Source organism: Balaenoptera acutorostrata, chromosome 1 (genome assembly GCF_949987535.1).
Source record: "Balaenoptera acutorostrata chromosome 1, mBalAcu1.1, whole genome shotgun sequence".
Lineage (NCBI taxonomy): Eukaryota > Metazoa > Chordata > Mammalia > Artiodactyla > Balaenopteridae > Balaenoptera > Balaenoptera acutorostrata.
In genome coordinates, this window is record NC_080064.1 from 134,143,452 (window position 1) to 134,162,407 (window position 18,956).

General features: G+C 38.1%; 1 protein-coding gene across 1 annotated transcript; it reads right to left on the reverse strand.

Moving 5' to 3' along the window:
* Positions 1-1,724: 1,724 nt before the first annotated feature.
* On the reverse strand, positions 1,725-18,893 carry CENPL (centromere protein L). Its single transcript, XM_007165342.3, has 5 exons — positions 18,282-18,893; positions 14,231-14,407; positions 10,458-10,709; positions 4,327-4,869; positions 1,725-2,340 (listed from the first exon to the last, which is right to left on the reverse strand). Exons 2-5 carry the CDS (start codon positions 14,402-14,404, stop codon positions 2,269-2,271), a joined length of 1,041 nt encoding a protein of 346 aa, XP_007165404.1. The 5' UTR covers positions 14,405-14,407; positions 18,282-18,893; the 3' UTR covers positions 1,725-2,268.
* Between the last annotated feature and the right edge of the window lie 63 nt (positions 18,894-18,956).

The following is an 18,956-nucleotide window of genomic DNA, read 5'->3' on the forward strand; positions in this document are numbered from 1 at the left end:
TGCATTTAGAATAAAATCCAGTCTCTTCCTAGTACCTGTAAACACTTAGATGATGTGGATCCTTCCTCTCTGTATCAGTTAGCATTAGGTTTGACTATGAGCAAGAGAACCAACGTAACAATAGCTTAAACAAGATAGAAGTTTACATCTCTGATACGTAAGTCTGGAGGAAGAACATCCCGGCTGGCACTGGAGTTCAGCTTCAAGAAGTCCTCAGGGCACAAACTCCTTCCAGGCCATGCTCTGCTGTCCCTAGGACCTGACCCTTATCCCAGTGACCTAAAAGAGCAGCTAGCGTACCAGTCATTTTATGTGTTCCAAACAGCAAAACTGGAAGAAGAATAAGGGCAAGGGGTACAGGCCTACTGTTTATTAACGAGATTCCTAGAAGCTCTACATGACACCTGCATTTTTATGCCATGGGTCAGAACTTAGTCATATGACTGTACCTACCTATGAGAAATGCTAGAAAATGTCATCTTTATTCTGGGCAACCACACGCCCAGCCAAAAATTGGGAGACATAACACAATGGAAGAAGTCTCTGCTGCACAGTCTTTTTTTTTCAATTTAATTTTATTTATTTAATTACTATTATTTTGGCCACATGGCATGTGGGATCTTAGTTCCCTCACCAGGGATCGAACCCACGACCCTGCAGTGGAAGCATAGAGTCTCAACCACTGGACCGTGAGGGAAGTCCCTACACAATCTCTTTAGTTTCATCTCATACTACTCCACCCTTACCATGCTCCAGACACACAGACTTCCTTTACTCTTCAAATAAGCCAAGCTCTTACCTGTCTCAAGGCCTTTGCTCTTGCAGTTTCACCTGCCTAGCACATGCTTCCTCAGATCTTCAAACAGCTGGTTCCCTCTCATCATTCAGGACTCAGCTCAAATGTCACTTCCTCAGAGAGACCTTCTTTGACAACTGTATATGAAGTAGGCACTATCCCAGTCACCATTTTTCATACTGCACTGCCTTATTTATAGCATTTATCTCCATCTGAAATTATTTATCTTTTGCCTTCCTCTACTAGAATATAATTTCCACAGGACAGGGATCTTTTTTATCTTCACTACTGTATCTCTTTTTACCCAATACAATTCTGAATAGACAGTGGGAGCTTAATTTTAGTTGAATGAATGAATGTCTGACTCCAAAGCCCATGCTTTTTTCACTACTTCTGCTGTGCCTAGTATATGTGAAATAATACCCCATTCCAGAAGTTAGTCCTTGTTTTTGAATCACAGCCTATTATAGTTATTTTCTTTCAAAGAAGATTTTAAAAAACATTGTTTCTAAAGTAAAACAAAATCTTCCTCTGCTCAGTGAGTAAAAAGAAGAGTTTTAGATATAACATCTTGTGCACATCTAAGTTGTGCAATTTTGTAGTTTTCATCTGCAAAATATAGGAGTTGGTTAAAATTAATTCACTTAATCTACAGATATTTAGCAAGCACTGTGCTAAAACAAAATTAGGGACATGAAAATTACATAATATAATCCCTGCCCTCAAAAGAGATTCACAGCTGCCTTTCAACTCTATGATTTGTATGATTCCATATAGTTGTTGTGTAACCTTTGTGCTACAGAAAAAGCCTTGACTTCCCATTCCTGAGATATTTATTAAAGATCTGTCACCAAGACACTGATAAACACAAGGCTTCCTTTTAAAAGTGAATATTTAATTCAACATTGCAATAAGAATTAAACAGCATTAAAAACAGAAGCGTATTAGTGGCTTAAAAAATGTATAGTAACTTTAGTTTCCTTTGGGGAGGATTTTGATTGCTGGTTCTCTACAGCAAAATGATGCTAGGAAAATGTCTGTAGAACATATAAATTCTCTCTGAATACAAGTCTAAAATGCTTAAAATTAGGGATTAAAGGTTTTAAAGATGCAAATCAGAAATATTCAATATTAGAGGTATCTCATTTGAATCCTAAAAATTTTGACATAATAAAACATTATATATTTTTTAGAAAGATGGCCAACAAATTAATAACTCGGCATATTCTAGAGACTGGCATCCCAGATGACCAGGACTATATTACACGAGCACCTGGCTGTGGTTCATCCACTACCACCTTCTTTGTTCTTCTAGATCCTTCTTGGCTTTCATCTGGGTAACTCCAAGGCACTGTGAGGAAAACAAATGCACAGATGCCCATTTCTCCTGCAGTCCCCCTCAGCATAGCAATCAGGCAGATAGTCAATGAGAAAAAGGTATATAATCCATAACTTATAGTCCCCACAAGGCCTCACTCAATTTGAAAAATTGCCAGTTCTGTCAAATATGCCAACACTCCAATAAGGTATTTATGACACAAAATCTGAAAAAAAAAAAAAAAAGACATTTAAAATTAAAATACAATTACTTATAGCAAAGCAGTTTGATATTTGATAAATATTCCAGGCTTATTTTAAATTCCATATCTACAAGCTAAGCTATGAATATAAACCCAAACCATTGCTGTTCTAAGTCAAATAGACTTTACTTAATAAAGATGACTGACTTTAATAAATTTACAACTATTAGTCAATGGTGCTTAGATGGAATTAGACTAGGGTTCTTATTTATCCTGGCTTCCATGGATAAGCTAACTATCTGCCTAAAGAGAAGGGGGAAGGAGTATCTATGAACCCCTTAGACTTATATGCAAATTGAGTGTCTACATTTTCTAGAAAGAGTTCCATAGCTTCCTTCTTCTCAAAGGGATATATGATGCCAAAGTGTCTTGTAGAAACTAAGCAGAGGCAGAAACCTGGTTAATACATTAATTTCAAACTTTTGAGAGGCAGTACAGTGTTGCAGTAAAAGCATAAGCTTTTGAGTCAGATGACTGGGTTTAAATTCCAACTCCACTTATTAACTGTGTGATCTTGAAGGAGCCTACTTATCCTCTGTGCCACAATTTCCTCTTTACAACCTATGCAAATAGGTTGTTGTGAAAACTAAATGGGACAATATGTGTAAATGCTTAATAATGCTTGGCACAGTTAGTGCTTGATAAATGTTACCTTCATCAATGGCATTATTTGAACCTAGGAGCCACAGTTACTGTCTTAGATCCTTACGAGAGGCCCTTAGAATAGACCAGATAAAACAGGCCCACCCTTATATTCATAGATGGATAAGAACACATTATATAAAAGTTTTAAAATATAGTTTATTAATAGAATGTGAGAATATGGAAATAAAATTTTAAAATATAAGGACTTCATGAAATTGAATTCTGAGGTGCTAACATGTAAATTTATTTCTTTATAATGTCAAAGTAAGATGGAATAGTATAATATTTCAAATTTATTACTGTGAACCATAGTAAGAAATAAATTTAACATCATGACCCAGTACAAGCAAATGTATATCCTTACTACATGTTATATATTCTCATTTTTATATTTTCCACTCTATTTTTCTTTTGTTTTTTAAAGCTGGTTTCTTCCCATCAAATTACTTCCTAACCTACTGCTGCATTGTGACCTCCAGTCCGAAAAGCATTAAAATAGTGCTTATAAGATAGAGTATGAACTTCTTGGAACCTAAGAGATTAAGTGTTTAAATCTTGACTCTTCCTCTTACTAAGCTATCTTGCATGTGTCACTTAAACCTATCTTGGCTTCAGCTTCCTTGTTTTAAAAATAAAATAAATGTAGATAAAAACACCTAACTATAGGGTTGCTCTAAAGATTAGAGTTAAAGTATGTTAAACTCCTAGCACAGTGACAAGACCAATATTCATGAGTGTTTATTGTGGCTGTATTTTAATATATTTTAAATATATTAATATAATACACTTAAATATATTTAGGTGCCTACTCTCAGTTGTTGTTTTTTTTTCTCAGTTTATTTCTGATACTTTCTCTAATAAGGCCTTCATAGACACTAAAACAATGTCTCTATTATTTCTTTCCCAGTAGGGATAGAAAAGTCTAAAATATAAAGATGACATTTTAGTTCTGTGTTTCTACTCTAATTTTCTTATCTAACACACAAAATCCTCTGTTACTCTGATAATTATTTCAAAGTTGACAAGAAAATTCTGAAAATTTCAAAGTTACTACAGAATAAGTCATATTATTACCCAAGTCTATGGGTACACAGTGTATAGTATCCTTCCACTATAAAGCTGCATATAGAAGGCTTAAGACTTTTTAGTAAACCATTTATAAAGCATAAAACAAAATCTCTCTACTGTCGTCAATTGGCAGACATCCCAAAGTGTTTCTTCAATGTGGAAAATACAATTGCCATACATTTTGAAAACTATGCAACAATAAGGAAAAATTACTTAACTAGATTTGCTCAAACTAACCTTTATTTTTCCATCAGTATGTGCTGAAGCTACAGATGTTGAAACACGAACCAATCTTGTGGCTGATAAATGAATTTTGAAATGCCTATGGAAATGTGAATACAGGCAGTCCATGAATAAGTCAACTTCCTCCTGGGTAACTTCCCCAGGTGTTTTGTGAACACTGTCCCACAAAGCTTTTGCATCTTCTGGATGTATGGCATAAGAAATATCCAGACTTTGAGGGCTACAGGGTACAGACCAAAGAAATTCAGTAGTAGCCATATAATGGTCCATTCTGCATGCAGTCCACATAGCAGCCATCCAGGAAAGATTAAACGCATTGATTGCTAAGGGACGGAAATAACAGTCAAAAGTTTTCTGAAACCAGGTTCCAATTATGGCTGTATTAGTCTCTGCACCATTTGCAAGGAATAAGGGTAGACAGGTGAAATCTTCTGAAACAGTCTCCAGAAGACTGTCTCCAAATATACAGCAGAACCAACCAGTCCACAACACTTTACCTTCTCTGTGCTCAGATGGCAATTGAGATTTTGACAGAATCTATGAAGAAAAATCAAACGGGTTCATTAAATCCAAAAGTACATCTCCTCCTAAAGTGCATCTTCTCATCATTAATTAGTACATTTAAAAATAAGAAGATATGTAGTATTACCTGCCAAAAACCACAGAGGTAATAGTCTCCCTGATCATTATTAGGGTGTATCAAGTTAACTGACCTTTCTCCTAATACTCTTTATTAGGACAGACATGGTATATGGCAAGATCTTGGTGCAACCAAAATGCAAAAAGGGGTGCCAATATGGTATAACCAGGTACAGTACCCTGAAAAAAAAAATCTCAAAATCTCAACTTGAACTTCGTCTTCCAATGCAGGGGGTGCAGGTTTGATCCCTGGTCAGGGAGCTAAGATCCCACATGCTTCCTGGCCAAAAAAACCCAAAACATAACACAGAAGCAATATGGTAACAAATTCAATAAAGACTTTAAAAAAATGTAAAACAAAAACCTCAACTTTAGAAGGGGACTTCCCTGGTGGCGCAGTGGTTAAGAATCTGCCTGCCAATGCAGGGAACACGGGTTTGAGCACTGATCCGGGAAGATCCCACATGCTGTGGATCAACTAAGTCCGTGCGCCAAAACTATTGAGCCTGCACTCTAGAGCCCATGAGCCACAACTACTGAAGCCCGCGTGCCTAGAGCCAGAGCTCTGCAACAAGAGAAGCCACTGCAATGCGAAGCCTGTGCACCGCAACGAAGGGTAGCCCCCGCTCACCACAACTAGAGAAAGCCCGCACACAGCAACAAAGACCCAAAGCAGCCAAAAATAAATAAATAAAATTTTTAAAAAACCTTTAGAAGGGACTGTAAAAGGTCACCAAATCCAATGTGCTTGAATTATTCCACTGAGGAAGACGTCACTATTTCCTAAGGCAGCTCTGTCTATCCACTTAAAATGTTCTTTCATATGTTAGGCCCTATAGTTTCCAACCACTGGTCCTACTTTCTTCCTTACGTGCATGTAGATGAAATCTAATCTAATCTCTCTTCTACAGAAAAAGCCCTTCAAATTTTTGATGATCCTTATCATATATACTGCTATGGTCAACATCTCCAGTTTCTTCAACCATTCCTTCTATGACATACATTCAAGTGCTCACACTATCTGGACACTCTTCTCTGAAATTCTTTGGCAAAGGAATCATTCATAAGTGAACATAATTACTTCAAAAAGGTCTGATTACAGGACTGTCACCACCTTTAACCTAGATTATACTCCTACTAATATAATCTTAATAGTTTTCTGGTTTTTGGTTGACAGCTCTACATAAATTAGCCCTACATACTCATGTTTGCTATTAATAAGTAAATCCCCCCCAACTTACACTGAGGCAGTAAACTTATTCCTATTAAAATTTTAATCTCTTTCAATTTGGCCCACTGTGTCAATCCATTCAGCTCTTTTAGAATCTTGATTATATTTTCCAGCAGATTGACTAATCCCTCAAACTTTAAATTTGTAAATTATATAACAAACATACCTTCCAGATATTAATAGAAGTTTTAATTAAAGTTTGACCAGGACAAGGTAAAGATCACAGCCCTATATTATATCCCTTTAGAGATGATCATTTAAACAATTATTTTTGCCATTTTTCTCCTTGTTCAAGAAGTTATAAGAGACTTTCAAATACCTTAAAGCCAGATGTATTATGTCTATCACGTTTTTATAACCTATAAGTCCTGTAACCCTGGCAAGAAATGAGATTTAGTTAGAAAACTATTAGAACACTATACTAGGAATTCAAGAGGTCATTTCTATTCCTCACAAGAATATTTGCTTGCCTGATGACATGCAAACCATGTAACTTCTTTGGGCATCAACTGCTTCAACTTGACAGAGACTGCTAATTATCTACCCAGTATCTATTTTTCCTTCCACAGTAAAACAGTGCTTTCACTTGGGGTGGCAAAGTACCCACTAAAAATTTTTTTCTAGTCTCCCTTCCATCTGGGATGTAAAAAGAAGTAACTGTTGGGTGTCAGCAAGTCTCATTAAAGATTTACTCAGTGGCAGGCATCCTGTCTGACTTTCCCATCTTCCTCCTACTTCTTGCCTTGAACTTACATATAGTATTTAGAGCTCCAGGAGCCAATTTAGATTATAGTGTGACCATAGGAGGGAAGCCATGCACCAAGGATGATAGAGAGGACAGAAGGAGCTTAGATTATTAACAATTTCATGAAGCATTTACCATCCTGGAAAAGCTTACCTCTGGACACTTTTTTGGAAGACAAGTAAACCTCTATTGTCTTTAATTCACTGTTATTTAGACTTTCTGTTACATGCAGCTGAACCTAATCCCAGTAATCCTGAGATCCTTGCCAATACTATGATCTATACCAGGGGTCAGCAAACCTTTTCTGCAGAGGGCCAGATAGTAAATATTTTAGGCTTTGCAAGCCATGTGATCTCTGTAGCAACTACGACTCTGCTGTTGTAATACAGAAACAGCCATAGATGATATGTAAACAAATGAAAGGGGCTCTATTCCAATAAAACGTTATTTACAAAGTCAAGCAGCAGGCCATAGTTTGCTAACCCCTGATCTATACAAATAAACAAAATTTCAACTGTTTCAGAATTTAATTTATCAATGACTAAAATGAGATAATTTAGCAGAAACAGAAGAAGCAGGCATAAATAATAAAATAAATCTGGTTTCTTAATAAATCAAAGGACAGTCCCATTACTTTTATATACTACATATAGGAAGGAATGTAAAATGTTAATTTCTGAGAGTAACTTGGTGTGATACATCACAATATGCAACAATGTTACTTTTTTGCTAAAATTCTATTTCTAGGATTTTAATCCCACTAAAAACCATAGAATTGGGCTTCCCTGGTGGCGCAGTGGTTGAGAATCTGCCTGCCAATGCAGGGGACACGGGTTCGAGCCCTGGTCTGGGAGGATCCCACATGCCGCGGAGCGGCTGGGCCCGTGGGCCACGGTTGCTGAGCCTGCGCGTCTGGAGCCTGTGCTCCGCAACGAGAGAGGCCGCGGTGGTGAGAGGCCTGCGCACCGCGATGAAGAGTGGCCCCCGCTTGCCACAGCTAGAGAGAGCCCTCGCACAGAAACGAAGACCCAACACAGCCATAAAATAAAAATTAAATAAATAAATAAATAAATAAAGCATGACACAAATTAAAAAAAAAAACCATAGAATTATACAGATAAATTTACAAAAACGTAAAATTTACATTTACATTTAGTTACTCAAAATGACATGAGTAACTATCTACAGCACTGATTATTAGTTAAAAAAAAAAAAAGCCATAATGAAGAAGTATGGGCAATATGATCGCAATTTTAATAGATACAGACAGCCAAATAGATATATCTAGGTTCATGATGGAGTCTGTAATTTCCTTATAATGTATTTGTCTAGTTTTGGTATTAGGGTAATACTGGGCTCATAGGATGAATTAGGAAGTATTCCCTCTGCTTCTATCTCTGAAAGAAATTGTAGAGAATTGGTATAATTTCTTCCCTAAACGTTTGGTGGAATTCACTAGTGAACCCATCTGGACCTGTTGCTTTCTGTTTTGGAAGGTTATTAATTATTGATTCAATTTCTTTAATAGGACTAGGCCTATTCAGATTGTCTATTGACAAATAGATGTATACCAAAATGTTAAACTGTGGTTTTTAACTTTCTTTGTTTTTTTTGTTATTTTTTTTTAACCTTTAAAATATTTATTGGAAAGGTAGTAGTCTCATATAGTACAAAATTCAAAACAGAAATGTACACTTTGAAAAGTTAGTCTACCAGCTACCTCTGTCTACCCGCCCCCCCAACTCAGTTCTTGGCCCCCAGAGCCCAGTTACCAGTGTTTCGTGTATCTTTCTGGAGCTGCTCAATGCATATGCACAATGCAGCTTTTAATTTCTGTTTTTAAGAAAATGTACAACAAAATCTTCTGCTACATGCAGAGTTTAAGTGTTTTTGCAAATACATGTATTATTTTTTCTTCTTTTATGGCCCCTGGCTAACATGTCTTGTTCAGGAAAGCCGTTCATATTCCAAGATTGAAAACAATTTTCCTATATTTACTTCTAATACTTTTCTATTTTGGTTTTAAATTGACATCTTTAAACCAACTGGGTTTTTATATTTGAACAGAGTCTGATATAGGTGGGGATCTAATTTTATTTTCTTTGAAGTATGGCTATTGAATTGCTTCAATACCATTTAATCCAGCCTTTCCAATGGATCCAAATCATTTAATATCCAGGTCCCAAATCTCCAGCATCAGTAAGAACCACCGAGGATAGCTTCATCCCACAAGTCCCACTCCTGGGTGCTATGTTTGCCAGGATGCTTCTTCTCTCTACTGGACCTTCTTCCCTCCTTCATGGTGTCCCAATCATGGGTGCTCTTCTTTCCGTACTTGGACTTCTCTGTGCTTCCTGGCGCCACTTTGGCCTTCCTCCTGTTCTCTTTGTGGGAATCTTCATCCTCTTTATCCCTGTGGTGCTTCCTCTTCCACGATACCTGCTCCTCATCGCCATGTCCTCCTCTTCCCTTCTCCCTGGACCTGCCAGTGCAGCCTCCGTCTTGATCTCCTGCCTGATGGACACTGGTGTGGTCCTCTGAGAAGCAGCTGGCCTCTTCTCTGTGTTGTGCTGTGTGGGGGCCAGTGGTCATTCCTTGCACAGGTGGGCTTGGAAACCACCGGTTATTGAAGAAATGGTCGTGTTTTTTCTGACAGTGATTTACAGGTTCCAGTCTTTGCCGGAAGTGATGAATATTGGACAGTGTGGGTAAGTGGCTTTCCACTGTTTTCGGCCTTTTGTAGGAACTGGAGGACTTGTGGGGCCTCCTGAAGGGGAATCTCTGCTCCAGCATTGGAGGTCTGGGTGCAGTGTGGTCCTTTTCTCTGTACACAGAGTCTTCTGTCCCCTTTCTAAAGCAAACCTCTGGTTGTAATCCTCTGGCTCTTTGCTTTCTAATATAATCCTGAAGTTCACGTTGAAAAGAGTCATTAAGTCTTAGAATTTTCCATTATACTGACTATGGATGAAACTCTGGAGTCACCACCATGCACTAGTTTACTGAGAGAAATTTCCACAAACAGATGGAGCCTCACTTCCTCAAGCCTACAAGTCTTTGGGGTTGTGTAAGTAGAAGATCTGTGGGCCCACAGAGAGCAGAGGTTCGCCTGCCAAGAACCTCAAAAGGAAAGAAGGAAGGACGGAAGGAAGGAAGGAAGGAAGGAAGGAAGGAAGGAAGGAAGGAAAGAAGGAAGGAGCCCTAGCTAGGGGTAGGTTTTACTCAGCTCCAGGAGAAGAATCCCAACTTCTTCGCAGCTCAAACTTCTCTCTTTGTACTTTTATGTATTTTCTAAGTTTTCTAAAATAAACATGATTATATTGCAAAAGGAAAGAAACTTTTTTTTTAAGTTGGTCATATCTAATTACTATAATTTGGTCAAACAAGACATAAAATAGGTTATAAATCACAAGCTTAAGAATTTTAAAAACAGTAAGAAAAGATCACAATTTCTAAATCAAGACAACGCACATTCTTTTCTCCTAGGAAGCAAGTACTGCTTATATGATATACCTGGACAAGAAATGCTTCAGGGTCTCTCTGTGTTCCTTTCATTCCCAGGAGAGTAGAGAAAATCACTTTGATGTTGAAGTCGTCTCCCACTTCCACAGCAAGTCCTTTTTGCTTTTCAGCAGCAATAAATGCATTCAGAAGTCTAGAATACTCTTTGAAATTAGTATAGGAGAATTTATATAAGGGAGTTAAACTATATAAAGTCCATTGTTTATGCAGAAGGAATGCAAACTTTTGAGGATCAACATCTTCCTAAAAAAATCAGGACAAAGGAAGTTTAAGAATTAGGGAACATTAGTAACTAAGAACTTAATCACAGTATCTTAAATATTTAAAACAAAGCCATTACTGGGTACCTGATCTTTGCATCTGCTGTACTTTCCCTTTGGAATGTTCTTCCCAGGGAGTTCACATGGCATGTTCCTTTCCTTCATTCAGGTCTCTGCCCAAATGTCACTCAAGAGGCCACCCTATCTGAAGTAGCACCTGCACCCATTCCAGCTTTGTCACTCTATATCTCCTTAACATGCTTTATTTTTTTCACAGCACTTATTACTATCTGACATTAGGTACTTGTCTGATTTTTACTGTCTTCACTACTAGAGTATGAGTTTGATGAGAACAGGAATTTTGCCTATTTTATTCACTACTATATCTCTAGCACCTAGAACAATGTCATCTAGAACAGCTGTTCAATAACTATTTATTGGATGAACAGTTATATTTGACTTTTAGAAACTTCAAATTATAGAGTTTAAAAATAGTCACCACTATACTCCTGGAGCATCTAATTTGATTGGTTTTAATTAAGTAACTTCTAAAATTGTTTGGCAGTAAATTCACTCCATCACTCTAATTCAGTAGATTAAATAAAAAGATAAGTGGGAGTATTTTGGCCAGGCTCTATTAGAATCACAGGGACCACTAAAAACAAAACACTTCATTTGTATTGGCACTATAGCAGTGCTGAAGGTCTTCACATACACCCCCACATAAGCTCCTAGTTTTATCCTGAATTGAACTTTTCTATAGAATCCATACTTCCACAGTCCCAAATATCTTTTGGAACTTTCACCACAGTTGTCCACTTGACAAAAATATTTGTTCTTACTAGAGTACTCATGGAAAAGCTGTAAACTTTTTTCTTATTACTATCAAAAGATTTGGGGAAAAAAAAGGGGGGTCCAATGGTTAGGACTTGGTGTTTTCACTGCCAGTCCCCGGGTTCAGTCCCTGGTTGGGAACTAAGATCCCTTAGGCTGCATGGTGCAGCCAAAAAAAAAAAAAAAAAAAAGCTCTGGCAAAATTATTTGTATCATAGAGAAAAGGAAACACTGAACTGGACATTCCAGTCTTTTTTTTTTTTTTTTTTACTGTTGCAATGTTTGTTTTTTTATTTTTCCAGTCTTTAATTTATATACAATCTCTGTTTTCTGGTCAAGAACCATAACTTTCATTACCAGGACTAGTAATTTTTCTTTTTTTTCTTTTTTTTTTAAATTTATTTATTTTATTTACATTTTATTTTCGGCTGTGTTGGGTCTCTGTTGCTGCACACGGGCTTTCTCTAGTTGGGGCGAGTGGGGGCTACTCTTCGTTGTGGTGCGTGGGCTTCCCATTGCGATGGCTTCTCTTGTTGCTGAGCACGGGCTCTAGGCGTACGGGCTTCAGTAGTTGTGGCTCGCAGGCTCTAGAGCTCAGGCTCCTTAGTTGTGGCACATGGGCTTAGTTGCTCCACGGCATGTGGGATCTTCCCGGACCAGGGCTCGAACCCGTGTCCCCTGCACTGGCAGGCGGATTCTTAACCACTGCACCATCAGGGAAGCCCTAGTAATTTTTCTTTAAAAAAGTTTTCACAAAAAAGCAAAAATTTTCTCATATGCCAAAAGATACTAGACCCACAACACAGACAAGAAAAAGTTAAAAGGAAAGTGTGGGTGACTGATCAGCCAGGTTCCTTGCTAAGTGACTCAAAAGCATCCATCAAACTTGTATTGACGGCACTTCCCTGGTGGTGCAGTGGTTAAGAATCCACCTGCCAATGCAGGGGACACAGGTTCGAGCCCAGGTCTGGGAAGATCCCACATGCCGCGGAGCAACTAATCCCATGCACCGCAACTACTGAGCCTGCGCTCTAGAGCCCTCGAGCCACAACTACTGAAGACCGAGTGCCTAGAGCCCTGGAGCCACAACTACTGAAGCCCACGTGCCTAGAGCCCATGCTCCGCAACAAGGAAGAGTAGTCCCTGCTCTCTGCAACTAGAGAAAGCCCTCGCACAACAACGAAGACCCAACGCTGCCATAAATAAATAATTAAATAAATTTATAAAACAACAAAAAAACTTGTATTGACTGGGGCTTTATTTCATAGTTCAGTAAAATTACAAATTACTAATGTTATACACAGGGTTTTTTTTATGAATGATCAAAACAGAGCATGTTGCCACCAGACAAATCTGGAACAATATAAACACGAAAATAATTTAGTAAGGAATTAGAAAAATTTTAAAAACAGGAATTCATGAATCTGTACTGATAAATAGATAAATAAATGGAACAGAAATGAGAAGGGCCTAAAATAGAATGCCAAAGGCTGGTTGGTAAATATGGAGGAAATAGAGATGGAAAATCATTATTTTTCAACCATCACCATAAAGATGGGATTAGGCAAAAAATATCAATGGATGAAGGATGTAAAGTGTGAGGCAAAATTTTGATGAGGCACAGGATATTTGTATTATCTTAAAGTGTCTCCCTACAGACTGCTTATTAGTTGCAGGGGGGAATAAAGCAGTAATTATTGGGCAACACGTTGACAAGATGATCAAAATTAACATCACCTATGTGCTACCAGATGTTATTCCCCAAAAGGATACAACACGACCTATACAGTATTCCAGCCAGCAATACATAATTTCAATCTAATCTTGAGAAAACATCAGACAAATACAAAATGAGGAATATTCTATTTAAAAAGGGAAGAGGAGGAAACATATTCTTCAAAAATGTCAATGTCATAAAAGACAAAGAAATATTGTGGAAACGTCCCAAATTAAAAGAGGTTAAGGACGGAACTAGAGGATGTCATACTAAATGAAGTCAGACAGAGAAAGAGAAATACGATATCCCTTATATGCGGAATCTAAAAGAAATGATACAAATGAACTTATTTACAAAACAGAAACAGACTCACAGACTTAAGAGAAGGAACTTATGGTTACCAGGGCTGAAGGGATAGTTAGGGAGTTTGGGATCGATTTGTACACACTGCTATATTTAAAATGGATAACCAACAAGGACCTACTGTATAGCACAGGGAACTCTGCTCAATGTTATGTGGCAGCCTGGATGGGAGGGGAGTTTGGGGGAGAATGGATACATGTATATGTATGGCTGAGTCCCTTTGCTGTGCACCTGAAACAATCACAACATTGTTAATCGGCTATACTCCAATATAAAATAAAAAGTTAAAAAAAAAAAAATCAACCAAAAAAACAAAAATTTTGTCACCATTGGAGAATGCTAGGAAACCAACCCCAAGCATTATTTTGAAAGCTAGTAAATAAAGAGAAAGAACTAAAAAAAAAAAAAAAGAGGTTAAAAAACATATGGTACTGATAGTGTGAATAATTGTTATAGCTGTTACTCATTTACTTTATTACCACAGGGAGTAAGAATATACTAAAAATACTATAAATAGTAACAACAATTGAAATGTTTCATTCACAGACATTCTCAATTATTAGTAACACAAAGGAACACAAAGAGCATACCTGCAGTGGTGAACACTGGGGAATTTTCCTTCGAGGTGGAGTCGGGATAAATGAAGTCTGCTTCCTGACTGATTCTAATCGTTTTTGCAGAGGGGTGGCACCTATAAAGTAATCTTTAAGCCTTGAGGATGCACACTGTCTAGGAGTCGATTCTGGTGCATCATAAGAATCCATGGTCTACATAAAAAGAAATAAAACTAGAATTCTAAACACTAAAAAGTTAATTCATGCTCATAGTTTCACTGATTCCTCTATCTACTATAAAGGAATTCTTTCTCTCTCCCTCCTACTCCCTGCCCCATTTTGACTTTTTAATCAAATCCTATATCTCTCATTGGCTATAGGCTATTTTTATGAACATCTTACAGATAGCTCAAACACAGTTATGTTCAAAACTAAATTCAACTCCTTCTGTCCTCCTTGCAAAAGCTAGCTGGTCCATTTTCAAATTCTTGTCAATTTTCTAAGTTAATTTAAATTTATTTAAGTAGTCTCCCACTTTCATTTTTTAACAATCATTAAGCACATTCTCTTGAATTTTTCCTTCCTCAGTCTCTCCATCCATTCCCAAAGCTAATTCCTTAGCCAGGTCTTATTACCACAACTAAACGTTCCATATCTGAGGGTAATCCATTTTTCAGAAATGGTACTTTATTATTAGTCACCTGTGCAAAAAACTTTACAGTGATGAGATAAATTCTACTCTTCTGCTGGGTATTCATAACTCATAATTCAGCTTGTCCTTATCCTACTTCTCTTAGACATAAACACATTCTTGTCGTCATGTGTTTGCTTATCAACTGTATTCCCTATCTCAAGTGTTCTTCTTCCATTCCACCTCCATTAAAACCATGTGTGAATTTGATCCCCTTTCAAATAGTAGGGTTTTGTTAACCTTTTTCCCCCCAGAATACCTATGTTACACACTTCTGTCTGTGTCTGTATCAGTGGCTCATTCTGGGAAGCTGTGTGTGTGTGTGTGTGTGTGTGTGTGTGTGTGTGTGTACAGAATGAGATCCTCAGGGGTAAATATTTTGAAAAAGCCCAAAAGCCCTCTAAATGAGTCTAACAAAATCCCTCGAGAATATTCTACAAAACCTTTGGAGATTAATAATACACCAGCCCACACAGCTCTCTTCAATCACCTAGTCTCTACCACTCATTTTGGCCCGAATTCATCTACTTCCCTGTACTATTTTTTTGGTGTGCATTTCTTCTCTTCCCAGCAAAACTAAACTACTTTGACTGAAATCATGCTCTTTGTATTTCTCTTGTATAATTACCCTAGTATAATGTTGAATGCTGTTTAATTGTTAAGCAAGTATTGGTTTAATTGAACAGAAGTATTTCATGGAACTCCAAAATTGAAAGGAATTATGATTTAAAAGTTATAAAAATTACTCTCAAGTAGTGGCACAGTTACCCTTTCAAAAATTTTTTTCACAAATGAAGAGCTTTATTTATCATTATATTTAAATTTCATCATGTCAAAGTATGACACACTCTATATCTTGAACCAAACTCCATAAATTAAATATATAGTTCTCAAAACTCAGATAATGCCCAGAGAAAGATCATATACCATACAACTTAAATAGCAGCTACTCTAAAGCAGTCTGGCTTTAAATGCATACAGAATTGTCTATTCAAAATGGAATTTTAATCAGTCCCATCTACATTGAATGTTTCTTTCAAATCTGTTATTTGGAATAACTGCTAACATTTATTGAGTATTCATCATATGCCAGGTAACTTTCTAAGCCCTTTAACAAATATTATCTCATTTAATCCTCAAACAACTGTATGAGGTGGGTTATTATATTCCCAGTTGACAGATAGGAAGATAAAGAAATTAAATAACTTGCCAAAGTCATACAGCTAAAAATGCCAGAGCCAGAATTTGAACCGAGACAGTCTAACACTAGAGTGGGTGCTCTTACCTCCTTCTTGCACACTGCCTTTCAATAGGGATCAATTTCAAGGCAAAATAAGCCCTACTAAATTTGACTCCTTAAAAGAGAAATTCTATGAATTCCAAAAGGATTTTAAAGTCTATCTAGGTGAAAGACTACTAGCTCTGAAAGGACTGGTTTTGAGAAAACATTTCCCTTGAGTAATTTAATACTGCAGTAATGTGAAATAGCCCAATCCATGCATTAAAGATTAGAAAATGGTTTATACCTATTTTACTTTCTCACTCCATACTCAATAATGTGCAATTTTGCCCCGCCAGATAATTAAGAGGTTAAAAATATAGCTTGACTTAATATTTTACTGTCCCAATATTCTTCCTTCCAACTGTAAGGAAAGAGGTCCTCTTACTTGCTTTCTAAAGCCAATCCATCAACCAATATTCTAGATCTCCATGTCCCTTCACATTTCCCTTGGGCACCATCTCCCACGTTTATTTCAAACCTCTATCATCTCTAATCTCTACTTCACAGGATACTTTTCTTCCACTGCCAAGCATATTCTTGTATTCCTAACACTAAAAATTTTTTGTTTAAATCCTATCCGTCTCATTCGTCTTGAGACCAATTTCCTGGAAATACGGTATACAACTATTGTCTGCACTTACTAATAAATATTTTATTAGAAATCTTCAGCAACCTCTCTTATGAATCCATCACTATAAAGACACAGCACTTTTGAAGATTACCAATAATATTTTTGCGAAAACCATGGCCAAATACTTGGTTCATCAAGTTTGCTCCTCCTTACTCCTCTAAACTTTGTTACCTTGTTGTTTTCAGACACTCAATTATTTCTCCTCCTTGTTTCTTATGGTTCCTTCTGACTCATTTGCTGATTCCTATCCTTCCTCCAGTCCCAACAGTGCGTGTCTCCCCAGACTCTGAAATCACTCATTCTCCATATGATAACATTCATTCTACATATGACTCCTAAATCTCTATTTTCAGACCTTTGCACCTGCATTTCCAATTTCCTGTAAAACATTAAACTTTTGTGTCCTCAAACTCATTAAGTTAAAGCTAAACATTATTTCACAATCAATCTTTCCCTTCCAACTACCCTGTTTCTCAGTAATAATTCCACTCTTCCTTCTCATTTTCCTCCCTGCCCCTTAAAATACTCCTTAGTCAACTTTTACTCTTCCCTCAACTTCACGTTTACATCCGAATTAGCATCAAATTCTGACATATTTCTTAAAAGCATACATACTAGCCCTCTCAGATTTGGCCTTCACTTGCATTCTTAATTATAGCCATTTATCTTATTCCCAGTCTGAACCCCTTTCCCCAATCCACGACTAGTTTCTCCATAGACACCACTTTTATCTTGTCATTACCTTGCTTGAGATGCCATAACAATTCCCACACATCTTCTAAATAAATGAAGCCCAAACTTCTCTGCCTGGGTTTCAAGGCACCTGATCATATTATCTGATCCTATCCAGGTTCATGTTCTACTACTTCAGTTCTTACCCCAAGATCCATGGACAAAGGGTCTTTCCAAAATCTAAAAGCCCTCTAAGGTTGGATGCAAAATGGTGTATGCGTGTGTATCTGGTGGGAGAAGGGGGTGAAGAAAGGTCCAGGAGATGATTCTTTAAACGGAAAAGAGCCACTGCCCTACCCCCAAACATGCACCCCTTCCCCTAGGCTGCACCTCACCCTCCTGCTCTTCATGCCTGTCATGTTTGCCTCTGCTCCCGGACTTTTTTATTCAACCTATTGCCAATTAAGACTACTTCTCCACACCCATTTGCCTGACCAAATCCAATCTATCCTTCAAGTTTCATCTCCTCAGGAGAAGCTTCCAAGCATCCACAGAGCTAGCTCTCCGGCCAATTCCTCTTGCACTTGCAGTTCAGAACACACAATTACAACTCAGTTGTTTTTCTTGTGCTAAGTCCGTGAAGGAAGGGACCCTGACTTAAATCACTTTTGTACATCGTCACCTAACGCCAATGCTAAGCAGGTCGTGTGAAACACATCTAAACCCCCAAGTATTGTAAAGATAACGACCACACAACAGGGCAAAACACAAAGTTTACTGCCACGCCCGGACCAATAACAAAGCATCTTACCAATAAAATGCCGTGATGACGCTGTCAACCATTCCCTTCACGAATCATTCTTCAAGTCTGGATCCAAAACTACGTCGAAACTGAAATCCCCTGAAGTAAAACAGCCGCCAAAATGACAGCGAAGAGTAAGTCCGGAGGAACCCCTGGCGCTCCCAAATTCCCTCTCGCTCCACCACAGGTGGGTTCACGACGGACGCAAACGGGCCCAGTAAGGAGATTTCCGTTCCCGCAGGCGCCAGCCGAGCCCGACACTTCACGCCGGGAGGGACATTTCCGCTGACTCAGCCACCCAGCTCCGCGACCCTCGCTCCTGCGGAGTCTGCTTCAGCCCACGGAGGGAAAGGGCAAGGGACAGTGTGTCCCAACTCGCCCCTCTCCAGCTGAGCCCTCAGGGGCCAACGCCAGCTTCAAAATCCCGCCGTTAAGAAGCAGCAACCTTACGTTCAGCCGCCTCCTCAGTTTAAAATCGTTTCCCGACTAGCTCTGCGGCAGGACGCTAGACGCCTCCATGGCGCCGATTTCAAGTCAGTGAAGCAACTACGGTTGCCATTTTGACTGAGGGCACGGGAGCGCTCTAACCATTATCGTCTACTTTCCTAATCGCGGGGAGTTAATCTTCCGCGCTTTTCTACCGGTGCTAAACGGTCCTTCAAATTTCCGCCCGTAGTAAAGATG